The sequence below is a fragment of the Bufo gargarizans genome, chromosome 3 (assembly GCF_014858855.1).
Source record: "Bufo gargarizans isolate SCDJY-AF-19 chromosome 3, ASM1485885v1, whole genome shotgun sequence".
Lineage (NCBI taxonomy): Eukaryota > Metazoa > Chordata > Amphibia > Anura > Bufonidae > Bufo > Bufo gargarizans.
The window spans coordinates 413,519,491-413,540,137 of NC_058082.1; the positions used below are offsets into that span (position 1 = coordinate 413,519,491).

General features: G+C 43.7%; 2 protein-coding genes across 2 annotated transcripts in view; one reads left to right on the forward strand and one right to left on the reverse strand.

The window, feature by feature from the left end:
- Positions 1-6,240, forward strand: part of LOC122932831 (P2X purinoceptor 7-like) — a 36,083-nt gene extending 29,843 nt beyond the window's left edge. The window contains exons 4-6 of the mRNA XM_044287464.1: positions 1,705-1,860; positions 3,514-3,875; positions 5,359-6,240. Of these exons, the coding sequence (XP_044143399.1) occupies positions 1,705-1,860; positions 3,514-3,875; positions 5,359-5,548 (708 nt within the window). The 3' untranslated portion in view covers positions 5,549-6,240. The remainder of the gene's footprint in view (positions 1-1,704; positions 1,861-3,513; positions 3,876-5,358) is intronic.
- Positions 6,241-6,419: 179 nt separating this feature from the next.
- Positions 6,420-9,434, reverse strand: LOC122932797. Its single transcript, XM_044287414.1, has 2 exons — positions 9,195-9,434; positions 6,420-9,087 (listed from the first exon to the last, which is right to left on the reverse strand). The coding sequence occupies exon 2, from the start codon at positions 8,693-8,695 to the stop codon at positions 7,037-7,039; it is 1,659 nt and encodes a 552-aa protein (XP_044143349.1). The 5' UTR covers positions 8,696-9,087; positions 9,195-9,434; the 3' UTR covers positions 6,420-7,036.
- Between the last annotated feature and the right edge of the window lie 11,213 nt (positions 9,435-20,647).

Genomic DNA, 20,647 nt, shown 5'->3' on the forward strand with positions numbered 1-20,647 from the left:
GGATATTTTAAGAAGTGGGCGCGTGCTTTGGCTCGAAATTAATGTGTGCTGGGCACTGCAGGGGCCATAATTTGGATGCAGAGAGGAAAGGTAACACTCCTCCGGGCACTTTGGAGGTTCATTTGTGTCGCGAAACCAACCTCGCCACTGTGTTTTGGAGGGTGCTGTTTAAAAGCCTCTTGCCTCAGGATTATGGCCCATTCTAACTTTTAAACACCTGAACCTATTGCAGGTAATTTTGGATAGGTTTGTTCACCAAGTTATACTGTTTAAATTGATGTAAGTTTTATGTATGTACAATGTAACCTCGCAAAGTTGTAATAATTTATAATAAGTGTAACTTGTCAGCTTTGGAGGAATATGCTGGGTGTGGTTCTATTGTCCCATTGTGTGTTTAAATGGTGATGTCTGTCCTGTTGTCTCCGCATGTGTATTGGCGATCTCCCCTTTGTCCTGAGAGATAATTGGATTGCCCTGTGTTGTCTCTGGGACAGAGAGGAGGAAACCATGATGCATTGTGGGGATGTGTTGTATCTGTCCTGTGTTGCAGTCTGCCTTCTGCTCCTCTGGGAACGTGAACGTTTGGTTGCTGTATTTACATTGTATGTGTTGTAAATTACTGATTGGTTGTATTTCAAAACACTGTGGGCGGACCTGTATTTGCAACAACTGTAATAAAAACCAGGATGGGTGTGCCAGCACATCAGACGACTGCTTGACCCTCAAGACGGAGCCTTGTCTCGTTATTGGGGGGATTCCCTATATGCTGTTAGAGACTGTTTGCCATGAGTGTAAGCGAATTGTATGCTTTTCCTGTTCGTCTGCCGGCATCTATTAGCAAGGTTCCATTTTGGAGCGCTAATTTGTATCCAGTTCGGAGTTTGGTGTTATGCAGTAGCTGGGCCTGTCTCGCAGAAAGGGGCATATCGCCTAAACGGATTTTAACCCCTTGTCTGCTGAAACGGTCCGTTACAGTTTGGATAACTAAAAAAAGGAAATTTTATAATAAAATTACACCGTGACATAAAAAAAATAATATCACAGCAGGAAAGAAGGTAGTTTATTGTATCTGGCAATGGTGGAAGATTAAGGTAACATTGTAATTACTGACATTGGGGGCATATCGCAAAGATATGCCCCCCATTCTCTGATCATTGCGGGTCCCACCGCCAGGACCAGCAATTATATTGAGAACGGGGCCCAAGAAGTGAAGGAGGGTGTACCGCCCATGTGCGACCGCCATCCATTCATTTCTATGGTGCCGCTGACAATAGCCGAGCTGGCTCCGCCATATCAGTGGCCTCTATAGCAGTGAATGGGAGCGCAATGCGCATGCCGGGCCCATGCTCCCATTCACCTCTATGGGGGAGTCTGGGAGAAGTGATGGGTGGTTGAAGGACCACATGAAATATGTGGTCCCCCTAGCCAGAACTCTCCCTGCTCCATTTTCAATATATGTGCTGGTTGCACCAATAAGACAATAGGGACATATCCTAGCGCTATGCACCCATTGTCTGAAATGAGAAAACCCCTTTATTATGTTTAAATCGGATGACAATTTCACTTTCAAATAACTAATTTAATCTAAATTATTCTAATAAATTGAAAACTATATTTGTGAATTATGAGATAAATTTATTTTAAATTATTTAACCTTATGAACATGATATTTTTTACAAATATATTTTATACTTTTTAAAACAGAGTCTATTTGAAGGAGAAGGACAACTATTAGATCAAATAATCGAAGAATCAAGCGAGGTGGCTATAATTATAAAATCAGAAGAGTCCTCCACATTAAATTCAAGAGACAGTGTGAATACCACTAACAATGTTGGTAAAGCAAAGGGAAACACAGAGGTATATAAAGTATAAACATTTTGATAACTTAATTATTTATAATTGAAGACTCAGATATGATGTCACCATGTTTTAGCATATTAAGCTGTCACCGTTGCAGTGTACAATAAACAACCTTTTTTCCTTTTGTGGTCTTATTTTTTCATGACATGATGTAATTTTTATAAAGCAGCGATTTTAGTGCTGTGCAAATCAACCTGCAAGGTGCACAGAGGGCCGTTACCTTTCTTCTCTGGAACAAGTAACGCCCATCTGCTGTGTTCAGTCGTTCAACTTGGCTATAGGAGGATCTTCCTTGAGAAGAGGTGGGTTGGGAACTGACGGGTGCGTTACTGGTCTCCATAGAAGAAAGGTAACTACCCTCTGGACACCTTACAGGTTGATTAGCATAGCATTAAATGCACTGTTTTATCAAAATTACTTCATGACATGAAAAAATAAGAGCACAGCAGAAAAGAACGTTGTTTAATATACACCGCATTGGTGACTGCTTAACATGCTGAAAGGGGGTGACATATTCCGTATAAAATATTATAAACATTGGTAGTTTATATCAATGTTTCTGATATTATATTCATTACTGTATTTTCCAGCGTATAACACGACTGGGCGCATAAGACAACCCACAACTTTTCGATTTGAAATATATGGTTTGGGCTATACTCGCCGTATAAGACTACCACTCTTCCAACGCGCACTAAATAAAAAAATTTAATCACCCAATTTGAATTAAATATGGTAATTTTAATTGAAATGCCCAGCCCTCCCTGTCTCAAAAACAATCTTCTCCAGTGTAGGCTTCAGTAGCATCCTGGCTGCCATGGTAACAGATCGGAGCCCAGCAATTACACTTGGTTAAAAAAGAGTTACCCGGAATCTCATTGTTGTAATAAAAAACATACTGTACTTTTGTTAACCCCACCTGTGGTTTACAGTATTTATTTCCAAAAAGCAATTTTATATATATGCAAATTTCCAGTACCGTTGTTCCAAGGGGCGTTTCCTCCGCCGTTTTGTGCCCAGCCGCGCTCCGAATCTTGGATCCCAGCGCTGCCACTATGTTAATTTATTCACTGCACTTTTTTTTTTTTTTTCTTCTAAAGCTGCTCGTATTGTAGCGCATGCGCAGTTAGTTGGCGCGGTCTCCTCTATTCCCTCTGACCTCACAGCAAGAATGAGCGAGTGATCCAACTAACTGCGCATGTGCGAGATTACGAGCGGCTTCAAAAGATAAAAAACGGAACTGCAGTGAATAAATTAAGAGAGGTGCGGCGCTGGGATCCAGTATTCGGTGCGCGGCTGGGCACAAAACGCCAACAGCCCCTTGGGCACATAGGTACCGGTCCTGGTAATTTGTATTTCTAGTAAATTATTTTTTTTGCAAAAAAAAAAAAAAAAAAACACATGTCCCTCCTCCGCCCCTCTCTCATCATTGGTGTCAACGGGCAGCACAGGGGGGAGGGAGGTACTGCTTCCTTCTCCCCTGTGCTGCCTAATACCCGGCGTATAAGACAATCCCCGACTTTAAACAATGATTTCTGGTGTTAGAAACTCGTCTTATATCCCTGAAAAGACAGCATTTTAAACTGCCATCTAAACTTAAGTAAACTTTATAATTAATAACAATGATATATTTATATTATTATTTAACAGATTACTGCACTTCTTTCGGAATTACGACTAAAATACACTCAACATTCAAACATGGAATGCTTCCCTCACAATCCAACTAGAAGAGGAAACGAACAATTTATAGAGTTTGATGAAGAGCCGGAGGATACCCGAGTTGGAAACACCAATTGGTGTACATGTTCAAAATGTCATATAATGCCAACTTATGTTGAGTCCATCTGTTGCCAAGAAATCCAAAATGCTGAACCGTTCATTTTGGACTGTTCATGTATAACACTTCATGAGTATTTTAATTTATACTGCCAACGAGAAGAGCTTTTGAATATAAATTTACGTGCCCTTGGACAAGTTCGGACACCACCTGCGGATAGAGATCTCAACCGGTAATTTGTTCATCTAATAGAATTATTCTAGTTGTAAATAGTTTGCATTTTTTATCTCTCGGACGCCAGTGCCATGTGAATAAAAACTCCGGGCCACAGGGCATGGACACAGAGTTTCGAAGCCGCAAGGGAATCTAAGCCCCATTCCGTGATCCCTCCATTCCCCCCCCCCCTCCAAAAAAAAATAAGACTGTTTTTTCGTTGAGCAAGTTTGGAACTGAACCTCTGAAAGCAATCTGTATTGACCCCCGCAGATCAGCTGTTTGAAAAGGCAGCGGCGCTGGCAGTAGCACCACAGCCTTCTCTCTGTTTACCGCAGGCCCAGTGACGTCATGACTTGTATCACTGGCCTGTGTGGAGCAAAGCTTCATTTCTAGTGAACCGAGCTTTACTCCGCCAAGGCCAGTGATACTAGTTGTGACGTCACTGCCCCGGTGGTAAACAGCGAGAGGGCCTCGGCACTACTGCCATTGCGGCTGCCCTATCAAACAGTTGATTGGCGGGGTTCCCTGGTGTCAGACCCCTGCCGATCAGATGCTGATGATCTATCCAGAGGATAGATCATCAGTTTAAATAAGCTGCAGGAGTCCTTTAACTAACGCCAGTTCTCTTTATCCCCCTCTTGTCATTTCCCCCCCTTTTAATTCACTTCACCCAACTTTGTTATTCTCTTTACCTTTTGTGTCACTCTCCCACCCCCCATCCTTGTTATTCTTTTTACTCCCCTTCTTATTTTCTATCCATCTTGTGTCATTCGTCCCTCCCCCGTCATTCTCTTTATCACCCCTGTCATTCTTGTCGACCTTGTCATTGTCCCCCTCCCCTTGTCATTCTCTCCCCCCCCCCCCCCGCTACCTCAATTGTAGCGTGCCCGAGCACTGTATGCTCCACGGGTACTGGAGCTTTAGTTTCCTGTACCCGGGCAGACTGACAGGAAGTGCATACTGTGTGCACACTTGATGTTGGTCCGGCAGGGTACAGGAGACAGATCCTCCCTGTACCCTTGCACCATAAAGGGCTTGGCCACGCTACAATGAGGGACTGACAGGAGGGAGCGCCGAGCGCTTTCCTCCTGTCAGTCACTTTCTTCATGCTGTGCCGGGGCGGGGCGCACTCATGGACGCGCCAGACGGGGCAGTGCAGCAGCCGCCGAAGGCTCTATATAGAGCGCTTGGGCGGCTGCAGCATGAGGGGTGGCCAAAGCTCCCAAGGGGCACTCTACGCGGCTGCCTAGTCAGCCTATAGGACGCACTATCCCTGCTTTCAGGGCACTGCAGATTCCCTATTCCCATTATTACTTTAGTTGCCCTCCTCTGGACCCTCTCCAGCTCTGCTATGTCTGCCTTGGTCACAGGAGCCCAGAACTGTACACAGTACTCCATGTGTGGTCTGACTAGTGATTTGTAAAGTTGTAAGATTATGTTCACATCAAGGTCTGCTATTAAATATTACTAATAATAATTTTTTGCTAATTTTTTAATAGGATACGGCGTAAGACGGCATATCGTTTTTTCACAACTTGGGTACATGGATACCTTGGTGTTGGAAACCGCAAACCTATACCCTCTTGTGCAGTCTATCTTATCCGAAATACCTTTCCAGATCCAGAGGACCACTACTTGGGTTTCAAAGAAAGTTCTAATTACCCTGCAGAGTATTTAGCTTTGGAATAAATACATTTTTATAGATAGAAATGTGATTTTTCAAAGTCAATTGTGACGGCTTTTATACTTTTTCTGTTTAGAAACAGTAAACCTTACTCATAGAATGTTTTATAAGAGTGTTATTTTGTTTTTGCTGTGGCATGCATGACAAATAAAAAAAAAAAATCGTTGTTATTGGTGTTAGAGATAATGGGGGTATATTACTAGAATATGCTCCGATTGTCTGTTATGTTAGGGTCCCACCAGTGGTACGCACACCTATATCAAGAACATGGCCACTTTAAGTGAATGAGACCGCACTCCGCATGTGCGACCCAGGCTCCAATTCACCTATATGTAGCCAACGGCAGTAGGCCAGTAAACGCGCTTGGCTATTGTCTGTTGTCTCCTAGGAAAGTGAAGGAGGGTGTCCGTGCATAAGCAGTACGCCCTCCTTCACTTACGGGGCCATTTTCTCGATATAGGTGTCCGTACAAGCGGTGGTACCTGAAACTAACAGACAATGGGGGCATATCCTAGCAATATGACCCCATTGTCATAAATCGGAATAAACTTGTAATATTTAAATTTTATACACATTTGTTATTCTAAATCTTGTAGTTTTTTAATATTGAATTATATATTATTAAACAGATGTGTGAACAAACAACAGATAATATTTGTCAAAAGTAAATTGTATTTTATTTTCATATTTTTGAAAAATAAAAATTATTTAACGATGTATTTTTTTGGTAAACAAAATTTAAGACAATAGCAAGACAATAGCGGTAACTTAACAAATAATCACTATACACATTTTATTAAGAATACTTTATATTGAATAGTAAAAGTAATACTAAATAATCAAATTATACTATATAAAAAAATTCCTCTCCTCGAAATACACAGAGAAATCTATAATGAAATTGGAAGATGATGGAATTCTTTTTAAAATTTTTGTACTTGATTATAATTTCTTAAGATTATTTTTTAATTTTTAAACAAACATATATAACATTTGAACTAAACAGTGGTAGAAATTTTCAAAAACTTTGATTTCTTCTTCTTGTAGTCTTATTTTTTTTACTTTTATAATCTGGGATGCGTTGAAATTAGGATTTAAAAATTCCTCTTGTCCAAATGAGTCTTTGTTTTTTTATATCCTCCTTGTTGGGTCTCTCCATGTTACTAATATTAGGAGGAAGTGAAGGAGCTCTTGAAGTCCAGTCTGAATCCAATTCTCCATTAGCAATTTTGAGAACATCATTGCACAATTTCTCCAGATACTTTACGGACATTTTCTCATAGATGTTCCTTGCTATCCAACGGCTATTGCCTTTTGGTAACACAATGTTGGTTCTTCGTGTGCCTAAAGGCTCTGTTTTTTTCTTTTCAACAGTTACAACTGCCTGTGTTCTACCGACATTGTTATTATGTGTTAAGACGGCCAATTTAGTCCGCGCTTCCATACCGTCAATGGAGAAGTGTATCCTCTTTGTGCGATACTTTAATGCAAGGTTATGGAAATTCTCTAAAGCCCCTGTTATGGCAGTTGTGTACCAGATGTTGAAGATCATTCTCTAGTTGCCGGCTATTTACAATCTTTTGAATGTGGAGATAAGGTGGTTTATCTTTTTGTAGCCAAAAAATGTTATCATCATTTTCAACAACAATTTCGCCATGTGAACATTCGGAATACAACTCTCCATCCCACTGGTGTTGATCAATTAGATGTTGTAATAGCGATAGCCATTTTTCTTTCAAAAGGTCATTGTTGTCATCGCAAGTTTGTATGCTCCACCAAAAATGCCTGATTATTTTTGGAATCCAAGGTGTTATCTCCTTACATAACTTTAATCTGCTTGCAGAAGTAAGCTTCTTTTTGAGTGACTTGGCATAATGCCATACATCAAACTGGTGTTTGATATTGCTATATTCCTGTCTCATTTTCTTTCTGATTCCGACATGCCGATCAGATGCAAATATTTTTATGTTGTATTTTTCATTTAGTATTCGATCGAGAACAATCCCGAAGCCATGCTTCTCCATAGCAACAGATGAAGAACATTGAGTTCTTTGCACGACTTCAAAGTCTAATATTTTCATTGTGACGGTGTCCATCATTGTGTACACGCAATATTTTGCATTATGTCCAGGGCTATCACACTGCCCGTCGCCTGCAATGCACAAATCTTTATGCAGAATATCTTCTTTGGTAGATTTTTTATCTAGTTGCCAGGCCAAATCAATTGCAGGGAAAAGAAACTTACTTTGGTAACGGTAAAAACTTTTTTCAGAAAAACTCAACAGGCCAAATATATTAAAAAGTTCTTTTACCTTATGAAAATTCAGTCCACTAAACAAGATTGCTGCAGCGAGAAGTAAATTGCCCGCGCCATAATTTTTAATTTTTGGTTGGTTTTCAAAAACTTTAAATTTGTGACCTATACCACAAGTTGCATTCACTGACATATAGGTTCCTTCAATATTCTTTTTAAAACTTTTAATAAGAAATGGACAGTCAACATCAAATTGACATTTTACCTTATACAAGAGATTGTCCAGGCATGATTCAAAAACTAGAAGTTTATTTTCCAACACCAAGTCTTTTTCTTCTGTAAAGTTGACCAATGGTGTTTGTTGTTTTTGGATATTAGAAAATGTATTGAATGAATTTAAGGTTTCGTTATCGTTAGATGTCAAGCTTTGATCATGTGGAATGTAAGTTTCATCCTTTTTCGAATTGTCTAACTCTTCTTCCGTAACATTAATGGATAAATTCATTAAATCATCTTCTATTGTTTTTTCTTGTGTCTCTTGGAGAAGTATTTCTAAGTCTTCAGTAACTGGATCGATCTCATTAGGAAAAAATTCTTTTTCCAAATTTCGCCTTTTCCTTAAAGGAGATGCAACTTCTTCTGTATGGTATTTTCTTGTTGAATTTATTATGGAATGTGGAGTCGAAGAGGTTATTGGTAACCCGAAAACCCTATTAGTAAAGTTTGGATTGGAGACAGTAGTGCATTCATACTCCTCCTTGAATGCGATGACACAATTACTGAAAGTGTAGTTGGTCTGTGTACTAGCATCTTTAAATTTACTGGACACTTGTGTCTCTTCATTAATTAACTCTTCCACTATTGTACTCGATTCTGAAGGTTCATTCAAAGCTAACATTTGTTTGCAGTCTCTCCTTCTTTTATACTGTTTTTTTTTTTAAAGGATTCCGATATTATGCTTCCACCATCTTCAATTATTGGAAAAATTGTTGGTAAAGCATCTTTTTTAAGATATTTTTGGTGGTTAATCACTTCGTAGCAATCGTGTGTAAAATGACAAGAGCAGATTCTAAATTTGTCCTTTTTCCTACCCTCCATTATTTTGGTAACCATGCTGTTAATATCGTTGAACCTTTGTCTAGTCTGCTCTAGCCATGTTTGAATTCTTTGAAAATCTGGAGGAAAACGATGAAGGATAATGTTTTCACTTTGTCCTTTGCGACCTGTTTTGCTGAAACATTCATTTACAATGCAGGACGGCATTTTCTTGACTAAACAATTCACACAATCCTAGGATAAAACAAAAATTTTGAATAAAAAATTATTTTATTTTATAGGCTATTGTATAATAACTAAACATAAGTGACATCAATTAGAAGGCATCATTTTACTCATACCTGTTAGTCAATACGCCTCCAATGTTGACCAGGTTTACTATGTTGATTTTTATGAAATGAAAGATCACAGATGTTCAATGAAATCACCAGAATGACGTACTTTTTTGAGGTTGGATAAAAGTTTTTCTGATTATGGATGACCTATACAGAATAAAAAAGATATATAATTGGTATAACTCCTTCATCAGACACTAACATTCACTTCTCTGAATAAACTTACCTATTACTGTTTCAATTTCATCCACGAATAAAAATGGACTACTAAACTACTAGTAGTTGTTTTCTAAAAACATTATAAAGATAAAAAAAATTTGTTCTATTTGGTACATACGTAATGTCAAAAATATAAGAATGTAATATAATGTACTTTGCTGTAAGTCAAAAATTTAATTTGCAGTCTGGAAATTGTATAATTGCTATATAGGTGCACAACTATAAATAATTAACGTTCTTGCCTAACATCTGTGACTGTCAGCAGTGGTGGTGAAACATCTGACTGATAGCAGTGGTGGCGTAACATCTGACTGACAGCAGTGGTGGCGTAACATCTGACTGACAGCAGTGGTGGTGTAACATCTGACTGATAGCAGCAGGGGCGGACATACCGCATGTGCAGCCAGTGCGGCTGCACAGGGGCCCAGAGCAGGAGGGGGCCCCTTCCTACCGGCAGCAGGGGGACATGAGCGCTTCCATTGTGGAAGCGCTCATCTCTATTCATCTGTATCGCTGTCCTTATGACAGCGATACTGATGGATGCTGCGACGGGGCAGGGGAGAGGCATCTCACTTCCCCTTCCTCTGATAGGTTGCAGGCCTAGTGCCTGCAGCCTATCAGAGGACGGAACAGGCGGCGTGATGACGTCATCACGCCGCCTGAGCCATACAGCGTGGGACACAGGCCAGAAGAGGCCTGCATCGCATCGCTGAAAGTGGCAAGGAGGTAAGTATGTGAGTTTATATTTTTATTTATTTACACTTTACTAGGGGCCCTATCTGGCACTCATGGGGGCATCTACTGGGGGCCAGATCTTATGGGCACTATGGAGGAGGAGGAGCACTATGGGGGCCCTATTTTAAATACTAACACACATGGGGCACTGTGGAGGGGGGGGGGGGGAGTACGATTTGGGTCCTATTTTATATATTGGCACACATGGGGGGCACTATGGAGGGCTCTATTTTATATATTGGCACACATGGGGGCACTATAGAGGGGGGAGTACTATTGGGGCCCTATTTTCTATACTGGCACACAAGGGAGCACTATGGAGGGGGGAGCACTATGGGTGGCCCTATTTTAAATACTGACACACATGCTGGCACTATGGAGGGGGGAGTACTATTAGGGCCCTATTTTATATACTGGCACACATGGGGGGCACTAAGGAGGGGGAGGAGCACTATGGGGGCCATATGTTAGTTAATGGAACACATGGGGGGTACTATGGAGGGGGAGAAGCACTATGGGGACCTTATGTTATATACTGGCACACATGGGGGGCACTATGGAGAAGGGGGGAGAGGAGCACTATGGGGGCATCTTCTGGGGCTCTATCTTATATATTGGCAGACATGGGGGGCACTAAGAAGGGGGGAGCAGTATGGGGGCATCTACTGGTGACCCTATTTGATATACTGGCGCACATTATGGGGGCATTTTTTACTGGCACATTGTCAGGCACCATGGGAACAAGGGGAGGCACACGATATAGGAGTATTTCATACTGGCACAAATTATAGGGCACAATGGGGACCTTGGCTTAACTGGGGCACTAAGAGGGTTTTTTGGGCAAACAGTAGAGGGCATTGGCACACATTATGAGGGTACTATGGGGACATTGACTCTACAGAGGGCACTAAGAGGAGATATTTTTTTTATACTGCCACACAACAGGGCACTTTTATGTACTGGCGCACATTATAAAGAGAATTATTACCACTGGGGACATTATGGTGGACTTTATTACAGTTCAGGGACTATGAGGAACTTGAATACTAGTATGAACACTATGGGAGCATTATTACTTCTGGGACACAGTGGGGTCATTATTACTGTAGGGGCACTATTACTACTACGTGTTGTCTGGTAGATAATTATTTCTTTTGGTGGGGTTTTAGGGAGCACTGTTACTTTGGTGGGCACCCTGGCACGGTATCAGCTTAGCACACTTATTTTTGGAGAACATTATATTTACACTATTAGTGTCAGGGACACTGTTTCCTGGGCGCAGTTATTTTTTAGGACACTGTGTGCCAGTAATTATTTAAGGGGAACTATCTTTGTGTAACTAGTATAGGGAGCACAGCGGGCACAGTATTAGTGGGAGGGTGATGGAAAACTAGGAAACTAAGATGTCTGTCTGTCAAACCCTGCAGAAAGAAGAGATGACAGAAAGAAATCATCATGGCGGTGTGGTCTGAAACAAGAAGATGAAGACAGAGAACATCTACATCAACGAAGACGTCCCTGGATGTACGAGGTATGTGGACCTGTATTAGGCTACCTTCCCATCTGAGTTAGTGATTCTGGCAGAGAACTGGAATGCTCCAGCACTGCTGGATGCAGACAGAATGTCCGCTGGCCTCATTAACTATAATGGGGTCTGGCAGAGATCGGCCACAATCCGGCAAAAATGCAGAGAATCAGCGGGACACAAACCGCTGCATGCCTGAGTTTGTGTCCGGCCAATTCCATGCATTCTCTGCCGGATCAGGTGACCGGAGCGTAGTGCTGCAGGTGTGAAAGTAGCCTTAATCTGTATGTTTTGTATTGCTATAAGTAATGCTAGGACGGAATAGGTTATGTTGAGAATTTGGCTTGAGAGGAGGGGGGGGGGGGGGGGGTCAGGCACATTATTTGCACAGGGGCCCTCTGCTGTCTGTGTCCGCCCCTGGATAGCAGTGGTGGTGTAACATCTGACTGACAGCAGTGGTGGCGTAACATCTGACTGACAGCAGTGGTGGCGTAACATCTGACTGACAGCAGTGGTGGCGTAACATCTGACTGACAGCAGTGGTGGCGTAACATCTGACTGACAGCAGTGGTGGCGTAACATCTATGACTGACAGCAGTGGTGGCGTAACATCTATGACTGACAGCAGTGGTGGCGTAACATCTGACTGATAGCAGTGGTGGCGTAACATCTGACTGATAGCAGTGGTGGCGTAACATCTATGACTGACAGCAGTGGTGGCGTAACATCTATGACTGACAGCAGTGGTGGCGTAACATCTGACTGACAGCAGTGGTGGCGTAACATCTGACTGACAGCAGTGGTGGCGTAACATCTGACTGACAGCAGTGGTGGCGTAACATCTGACTGATAGCAGTGGTGGCGTAACATCTGACTGACAGCAGTGGTGGCGTAACATCTGACTGACAGCAGTGGTGGGTAACATCTGACTGACAGCAGTGGTGGGTAACATCTGACTGACAGCAGTGGTGGCGTAACATCTGACTGACAGCAGTGGTGGCGTAACATCTGACTGATAGCAGTGGTGGCGTAACATCTGACTGACAGCAGTGGTGGCGTAACATCTGACTGATAGCAGTGGTGGCGTAACATCTGACTGATAGCAGTGGTGGCGTAACATCTGACTGATAGCAGTGGTGGCGTAACATCTGACTGACAGCAGTGGTGGTGTAACATCTGACTGACAGCAGTGGTGGCGTAACATCTGACTGACAGCAGTGGTGGCGTAACATCTGACTAACAGCAGTGGTGGCGTAACATCTGACTGACAGCAGTGGTGGCGTAACATCTGACTGACAGCAGTGGTGGCGTAACATCTGACTGACAGCAGTGGTGGCGTAACATCTGACTGACAGCAGTGGTGGCGTAACATCTGACTGACAGCAGTGGTGGCGTAACATCTGACTGACAGCAGTGGTGGCGTAACATCTGACTGACAGCAGTGGTGGCGTAACATCTGACTGACAGCAGTGGTGGCGTAACATCTGACTGACAGCAGTGGTGGCGTAACATCTGACTGACAGCAGTGGTGGCGTAACATCTGACTGATAGCAGTGGTGGCGTAACATCTGACTGACAGCAGTGGTGGCGTAACATCTGACTGACAGCAGTGGTGGCGTAACATCTGACTGACAGCAGTGGTGGCGTAACATCTGACTGACAGCAGTGGTGGCGTAACATCTGACTGACAGCAGTGGTGGCGTAAGATTTGTGACTGATAGCAGTGGTGGCGTAACATCTGTGACTGACAGCAGTGGTGGTGTAACATCTGACTGACAGCAGTGGTGGCGTAACATCTGACTGACAGCAGTGGTGGCGTAATATCTGTGACTGACAGCAGTGGTGGCGTAATATCTGTGACTGACAGCAGTGGTGGCGTAACATCTATGACTGACAGCAGTGGTGGCGTAACATCTATGACTGACAGCAGTGGTGGCGTAACATCTATGACTGACAGCAGTGGTGGCGTAACATCTATGACTGACAGCAGTGGTGGCGTAACATCTGACTGACAGCAGTGGTGGTGTAACATCTGACTGACAGCAGTGGTGGCGTAACATCTATGACTGACAGCAGTGGTGGCGTAACATCTATGACTGACAGCAGTGGTGGCGTAACATCTGACTGATAGCAGTGGTGGCGTAACATCTGACTGACAGCAGTGGTGGCGTAACATCTGACTGACAGCAGTGGTGGCGTAAGATTTGTGACTGACAGCAGTGGTGGTGACACATAAGGGAGGGGTTGCCTGCATTTGGGGGAGGGGGTGGTGGAGAGGCCAAATGAGGTATGCTGCGTTTGAAAGGGGACACATATGTTGGTTCCAGCATTTGGGGGTGGGGGGGGCAATTGTGTGTGTGTTCCTGCCATGGAGGGGGTGACATATTGGGGCAGGAGGTCCTGACTATGATGGGTGTGCAGGCTTTGAGGAGGGCATAGATGGTGGAGGGGATACATACAGATATACTGAGGGTGGCAGACATATTATTCCTAAGGGTGCAGACCTAGCTGCTCACATAACATTCATTTCTTATCTTTATATCCTACATTTTGCTCAGTGAAAATGTATAAATTCAGTAAACCTTTACTTAATATAATAATACCTAATTCGCCCCAACAAATACTTATTTCTTTCCTGAAGGGAGGGTGGGGAGAGAAATCGCTGGCCGTCTTCACTGTGGCAGGCAGACTGGAGAAAGCGCAGGGTGCAGCAGCGATCGGCAATCCTCTGCGCTTCCTACCAGACTGACTGAGGGAAGAGCGAGCATCGGAGGTCACTGGGCTCGGCGCATGCCCAGTGACGAAGATGAAGCTGCCGCCCTCAGTCTCCTGATGATCGCACAGGCGCAGCCCTCAGTGGTTACTGCGCCTGTGCGAGACTTCGTTCGGCGTGAGGGAGGGGGAGGAGAGGGAGGGGAGGCTGTGGCAGGCTGGGGGCGGCGGTTAGGAAGTACAAGGAAGGCGGGCTGGGCACTGAAAGAGGGGCGGTACTGGGCTCTCTCAGAAGAAAAAAAACGCCCCTCTGGGCACCTTCAGGACGCATTTCCTTATTGATCAAAGTCGTTTTTTGAAGTAACTGCTGGACGGATTTCAAGATTAAACAGCACAGCTTAATCCAGGTAAGCTGTGCTGCATGGCTGCTTTTAAATCGTTTTTTGGCTTAGGGGAGGTGACAGAATCCCTTTAAAGTTATATTATAATCTTAATGATCACTGTTAAATCTGTTAATGATTTAACAGTGATAGGAGAAAGGATTGCGCTGCAAGAGATGATTTTTATTTATTTTTTTAAGTTCCTATTGTTTTCTCTTTCTTACATTCGGAAAATCTTCAGTTAGATGGACCACATTCAATCATAGAAATTCAACAGATGCATGGAAACCTAAAATGCTGTGAAAAAAACGCACTATGGTGTAGTATGTTCAGACACCAGTCGCATCAGATGTATGCGATATACTCACAAGGATCACTTGTAATGCACATAGAAAGAGATCGGTGTGTCTTCAGTAAAGGAGCTCGGGTTGTGGGGCAGGTCAGGCCCAGAAGCCGTCGATTCAGAAGATCTTTGTCTGAACTAGGATCCTACCAAGAGAGCGTCACTCCAAAATATCACCCGTCTCACACTTCCATAAGGCTCAAAAAAGGAAGGAAGGCGCAAAGATGGTGGTTGCAATTGAAAAGGGTTTATTGTACTTACAAAAAACACAGGAATAAAATTGTGTTAAAAACAATGTAAGTACAATAAACCCTTTTCAATTGCAACCACTGGTAAGTACTTCACCATCTTTGCGCCTTCCTTCCTTTTTTGAGCCTTATGGAAGTGTGAGACGGGTGATATTTTGGAGTGACGCTCTCTTGGTAGGATCCTAGTTCAGACAAAGATCTTCTGAATCGACGGCTTCTGGGCCTGACCTGCCCCACAACCCGAGCTCCTTTACTGAAGACACACCGATCTCTTTCTATGTGCATTACAAGTGATCCTTGTGAGTATATCGCATACATCTGATGCGACTGGTGTCTGAACATACTACACCATAGTGCGTTTTTTTCACAGCATTTTAGGTTTCCATGCATCTGTTGAATTTCTATGATTGAATGTGGTCCATCTAACTGAAGATTTTCCGAATGTAAGAAAGAGAAAATAATAGGAACTTTAAAAAAAATAAAAAAAAAATCCTCTCTTGCAGCGCAATCCTTTCTCCTATCACTTTATCTAACAGACTTTTACCCACATTGTCTTGGGATCTGCAGCGCTTGAGTGGACCGATTTCTTATACAGAGACTTTGTGTTTTTATTCCAATTATTTAACAGTGATAATTTTTCTAAATATAGTTCATTAACAAATCCCCACACCTTAGAAAAAAATAAACCTATACTTACCTGACTGTTGTCTTCCGTCTCCCCTGGTTACGGCCCCCGCTCTTCTCAGGAATCGCAGTGGCCGCGCGTGCTCAGACGACTTCTTTTCTTCTCCTGGCCGGCCGCGCGCTGTACTGAACGCGCACGCCGAGTCCGCGCATGTGCCCTGGTGACTTCTTCCTGGCCAGTATACTATACTGGCCAGGAAGAACTCACCAGGGCGCATGCGCGGACTCAGAGTGCGCATTCAGTACAGCGCCCGGCCGGGAGAAGACATCAATGAAGATAGAGCCCGTCCCTTGCCGAGTGCCGAAACCAGGAAGTGGACGGCGCGCCGGGAGCAGGTAAGGATAAAACCGCGTCTTGAGAAAACCCCTTTAATGACCAGACCACTTTTTACAATTCTGCACTACACTACTTTCACGGTTTATTGCTCGGTCATACAACTTACCACCCAAATGAATTTTACCTCCTTTTCTTCTCACTAATAGAGCTTTCATTTGGTGGTATTTCATTGCCGCTGACATTTTAACTTTTGTTTTATATTAATCAAAAATGACCAAAATTTTTGCAAAAAAATTTCATTTTTCACTTTCTGTTGTAAAATTTTTCAAATAAAACTACATTTCTATATAAATTTTTCTCTAAATTTATTGTTCTACATGTCTTTGATTAAAAAAAAAGCAATAAGTGCATATTTATTGGTTTGGGTAAAAGTTATAGCGTTTACAAACTATGGTGCAAAAACTAAGATTTAGTCTTACCGGTAAACGGTTTTCCCAGAGTCCGACATGACAGTACCCACTGGAGGATGTCCTATTGGATCTCTGTAGGGACAGGAAGAGTGAGAGGTTAAAAGGCCCCTCCCCAGCCCTCCCACCAGTGTTCTTTCCAATTACTACACCAGATAGGATCCAAAGCATTTATTAACATTCCATGTTAATCTCACATTGGAAAAGTAATTAAGGATCCAGTCAATAACCGGAAAGGAAAAAATGGCGGGGGGGGGGGGGTAAATAACGGGTACTGTCATGTCGGACTCCTGGAAAACTGTTTACCGGTAAGACTACATCTTAGTTTCCATACTTTCTTAAATTCTCTGGGTTGGTCCACCAGGATAGAGAACTTAGACACTGCTTTGTAAGCACTATCTTTGAGTTTAAGGAATGATGATCCCTGTCCCATAATGCCAGGACTGCGATCTGTAGGATCCTGGAATGAAACAGAGCCCACAGAATTACCGAAATACATGATGTCATTAGGCCGAGAATCTTCATTGCCTCTCTTAGAGTATGGACCTTTCTTTTCTGGAAGGATACTATCTTTCCCCTTATTTTCTACTGCTTCGATTCTGGAAGGAAGGAAAATTGATTCTCTGTGTCTAAGAGAACTCCTAAAAACTGCTTCCTGGTACTTGGTACTAGGTCTGATTTGGGGTAATTTATTACCCAGCCCAGATCCTTGAAAAGGGCTATGGTCTGATGGATACTGCTCTCCAGATTCTGTCTCGTGTCTGCAATTAGGAGAAAATGGTTGCAAACCTGAGAAATTTTTGGTATAGTGGATGAATCAAATGTGATAGTAGGCATCCTTCAGGTCCATGGTACATAGGAGATCTCCTACTGAAATTAACGGAATTGCTGACTTTATGGATTTCATCTTGAACTTGTGGTAAGCTAATGACTTGTTCAGAGTCTTCAGGTTGATAATTGTCCTGTAGTTTCCATCCAGTTTTTTTTTATTAGAAAGAGACTTGAATAATGACCCAAGTATTTCTGATCCTCTGGAACCTGTACTATAGCTTTCAGTTTTAAAAGTTTCTGTAAGTCCAGACATAACTGATTTTGTTGCACCACTGATTGGAATCTTGTGATTAGGAACCTTCACGGACGGAATTGAGGATCCACTGATTTTGGGTAACCAGAGTCCAGGATTCCCCAAAAAAGCGGAGCCTGCCCCCGACTGGCCTGATGTCATTGTTTGCCTGAGCCAGGGTTTGGGTTGAAGAGGAAACCCCTACCTTTCCCTCTTTTAGGGTAGCTCCATCTACCTGTTTTACCTTTCCCTCTCTCTGAGGTTGTAAACTGCTTAGAGGTTTTACGAAAGGGCTGTGGCTTTTTTACTTTCTCTTCCGGAAATCCCTTCTTTTTGTCCGCTGCACTTTCCAGAATGGAATCGAGGACCTCACCAAAAAGGTATGCTCTGGTAAAGGGGATTGCACATAATTTATTTTTAGAGGCAATGTCTCCCGTCCAGGATTTGAGCCAGAGGGCTCGTCTTGCCGTATTTGTAAGAGTGTCATTTTTAGCTGCGAATCGAATAGATTCCGCTGAGGCATCTGCCATGAAGGACACTGCAAACTTTAATAAGGGTAAGGATTCTAATATTTCCTCCCTGGATGTCTTCATCTTGAGATGATTTTCAAGTTGCTCTAGCCATAAACACATGGTGCGGGCTACCGAGGTTGCTGCAATATTAGTATTAATAGTGACTGCAGAAGATCCCCAGTTTCTTCAGAAGTCCATCCATCTTTCGATCCATAGGGTCTTTTAACTGTGAGGAATCCTCGAACGGTATGGACGTCTTCTTCACAACCTTGGCCACCTGAATGTCGACCTTTGGAATCTCATCCCAAAGTTTTGTTTCTTCAGGGTTGAAGACCAGCCTGCTCTTGAATTCCCTGGGTACATAGAGCTTTTTGTCACCCTCTTCCCATTCATCTTTAATAAGATCCTGCAAATAGGAATTCACAGGAAAAAGCTTCCTTTTCCTGGCTCTTAATCCACCAAACATTTCGTCCTGTATTGTACGTTTCTGCTCCTCTTCCTCCACCGCCATGGTCTGTCTTACTGCTGTTAGGAGCGAATCAAGATGTTCTGTGGAAAACAGATATCTTCTAGGTTCCTCCGTCATGGAAGGGGGAAAATCTTCCTCCAAATCGTCCGAAGGGCACCCGGGTTCTTCCTCGGAATCCAAAACTAACTGTACTCTGGCACGTTTGGACGGAGGGGAAGAGGGGACTGGAAGGGAAGGGGGCTGACTCATTCCCGCCGCCTGTACTTTCTCCCTCACAATGGTTCTTAGCTCCTCCAGAAAGGACGGTTGTTCCTCCTTCAGGATCTTCACTAAACAATCTGTGCAAAGGGCCTTCTTATATGACTCAGAAAGCTTCTTAGTGCAAGTTGCGCACTTCTTAGCTTTTTTCTTGGAGTCCCCATGCGGTCTATGTCCAGTCTCCTTTTCCACCTTAACAGGGGGAGAAGGAGATATATAATCGGGCCAGTAGGAAATTCACCTAACCAGTGGATACTACTTACAATATTTTGGATGAGGGGGTCAGCAGCAGCATCTAGCTTGCTCAAAGCCTGGGCCTCCATGATGCAACAGCCTGTAGCTAACATCAATGCTTTTTAACCGCTTGCCGCCACGCTAACGCCGAAAGGCGTCATCGCGGCGGCTCTCCCAGGTCACACTAACGCCAATAGGCGTCATCTCGCGAGACGCGAGATTTCCTGTGAACGCGCGCACACAGGCGCGCGCGCTCACAGGAACGGAAGGTAAGCGAGTGGCTCTCCAGCCTGCCAGCGGCGATCGCTCGCTGGCAGGCTGGAGATCCGAATTTTTTAACCCCTAACAGGTATATTAGACGCTGTTTTCATAACAGCGTCTAATATACCTCCTACCTGGTCCTCTGGTGGTCCCTTTTGTTAGGATCGACCACCAGAGGACTCAGGTAGGTCAGTACAGTCGCACCAAACACTACACTACACCCCCCCCCCCCGTCACTTATTAACCCCTTATAAACCCCTGATCACCCATGATCACCCCATATAAACTCCCTGATCACCCCCCTGTCATTGATCACCGCCCTGTCATTGATCACCCCCCTGTCAGGCTCCGTTCAGACGTCCGTATGATTTTTACGGATCCACGGATACATGGATCGGATCCGCAAAAAGCATACGGACGTCTGAATGGAGCCTTACAGGGGGGTGATCAATGACAGGCGGGTGATCACCCATATACACTCCCTGATCACCCCCTGTCATTGATCACCCCCCTGTCATTGATCACTCCCCTGTAAGGCTCCATTCAGACGTCCGCATGATTTTTACGGATCCATGGATACATGGATCGGATCCGCAAAACACATGCGGACGTCTGAATGGAGCCATACAGGGGGTGATCAATGACAGGCGGGTGATCACCCATATACACTCCCTGATCACCCCCCTGTCATTGATAACCCCCCTGTAAGGCTCCATTCAGACGTCCGCATGCGTTTTGTGGATCCGATCCATGTATCCATGGATCCGTAAAAAATCATGCGGATGTCTGAATGGAGCCTTACAGGGGGGGTGATCAGTGACAGGGGGGTGATCACCCTGATTACCCCCTGTCATTGATAACCCCCCTGTAAGGCTCCATTCAGACGTCCGCATGCGTTTTGTGGATCCGATCCATGTATCCATGGATCCGTAAAAAATCATGCGGATGTCTGAATGGAGCCTTACAGGGGGGGTGATCAGTGACAGGGGGGTGATCACCCTGATTACCCCCTGTCATTGATAACCCCCCTGTAAGGCTCCATTCAGACGTCAGCATGCGTTTTGTGGATCCG

What these genes read in the sequence shown, in the direction of transcription:
- LOC122932797 (XM_044287414.1), bottom strand. Translation starts at nt 8,695, where the DNA reads ATGTTAGCTTTGAATGAACCTTCAGAATCGAGTACAATAGTGGAAGAG.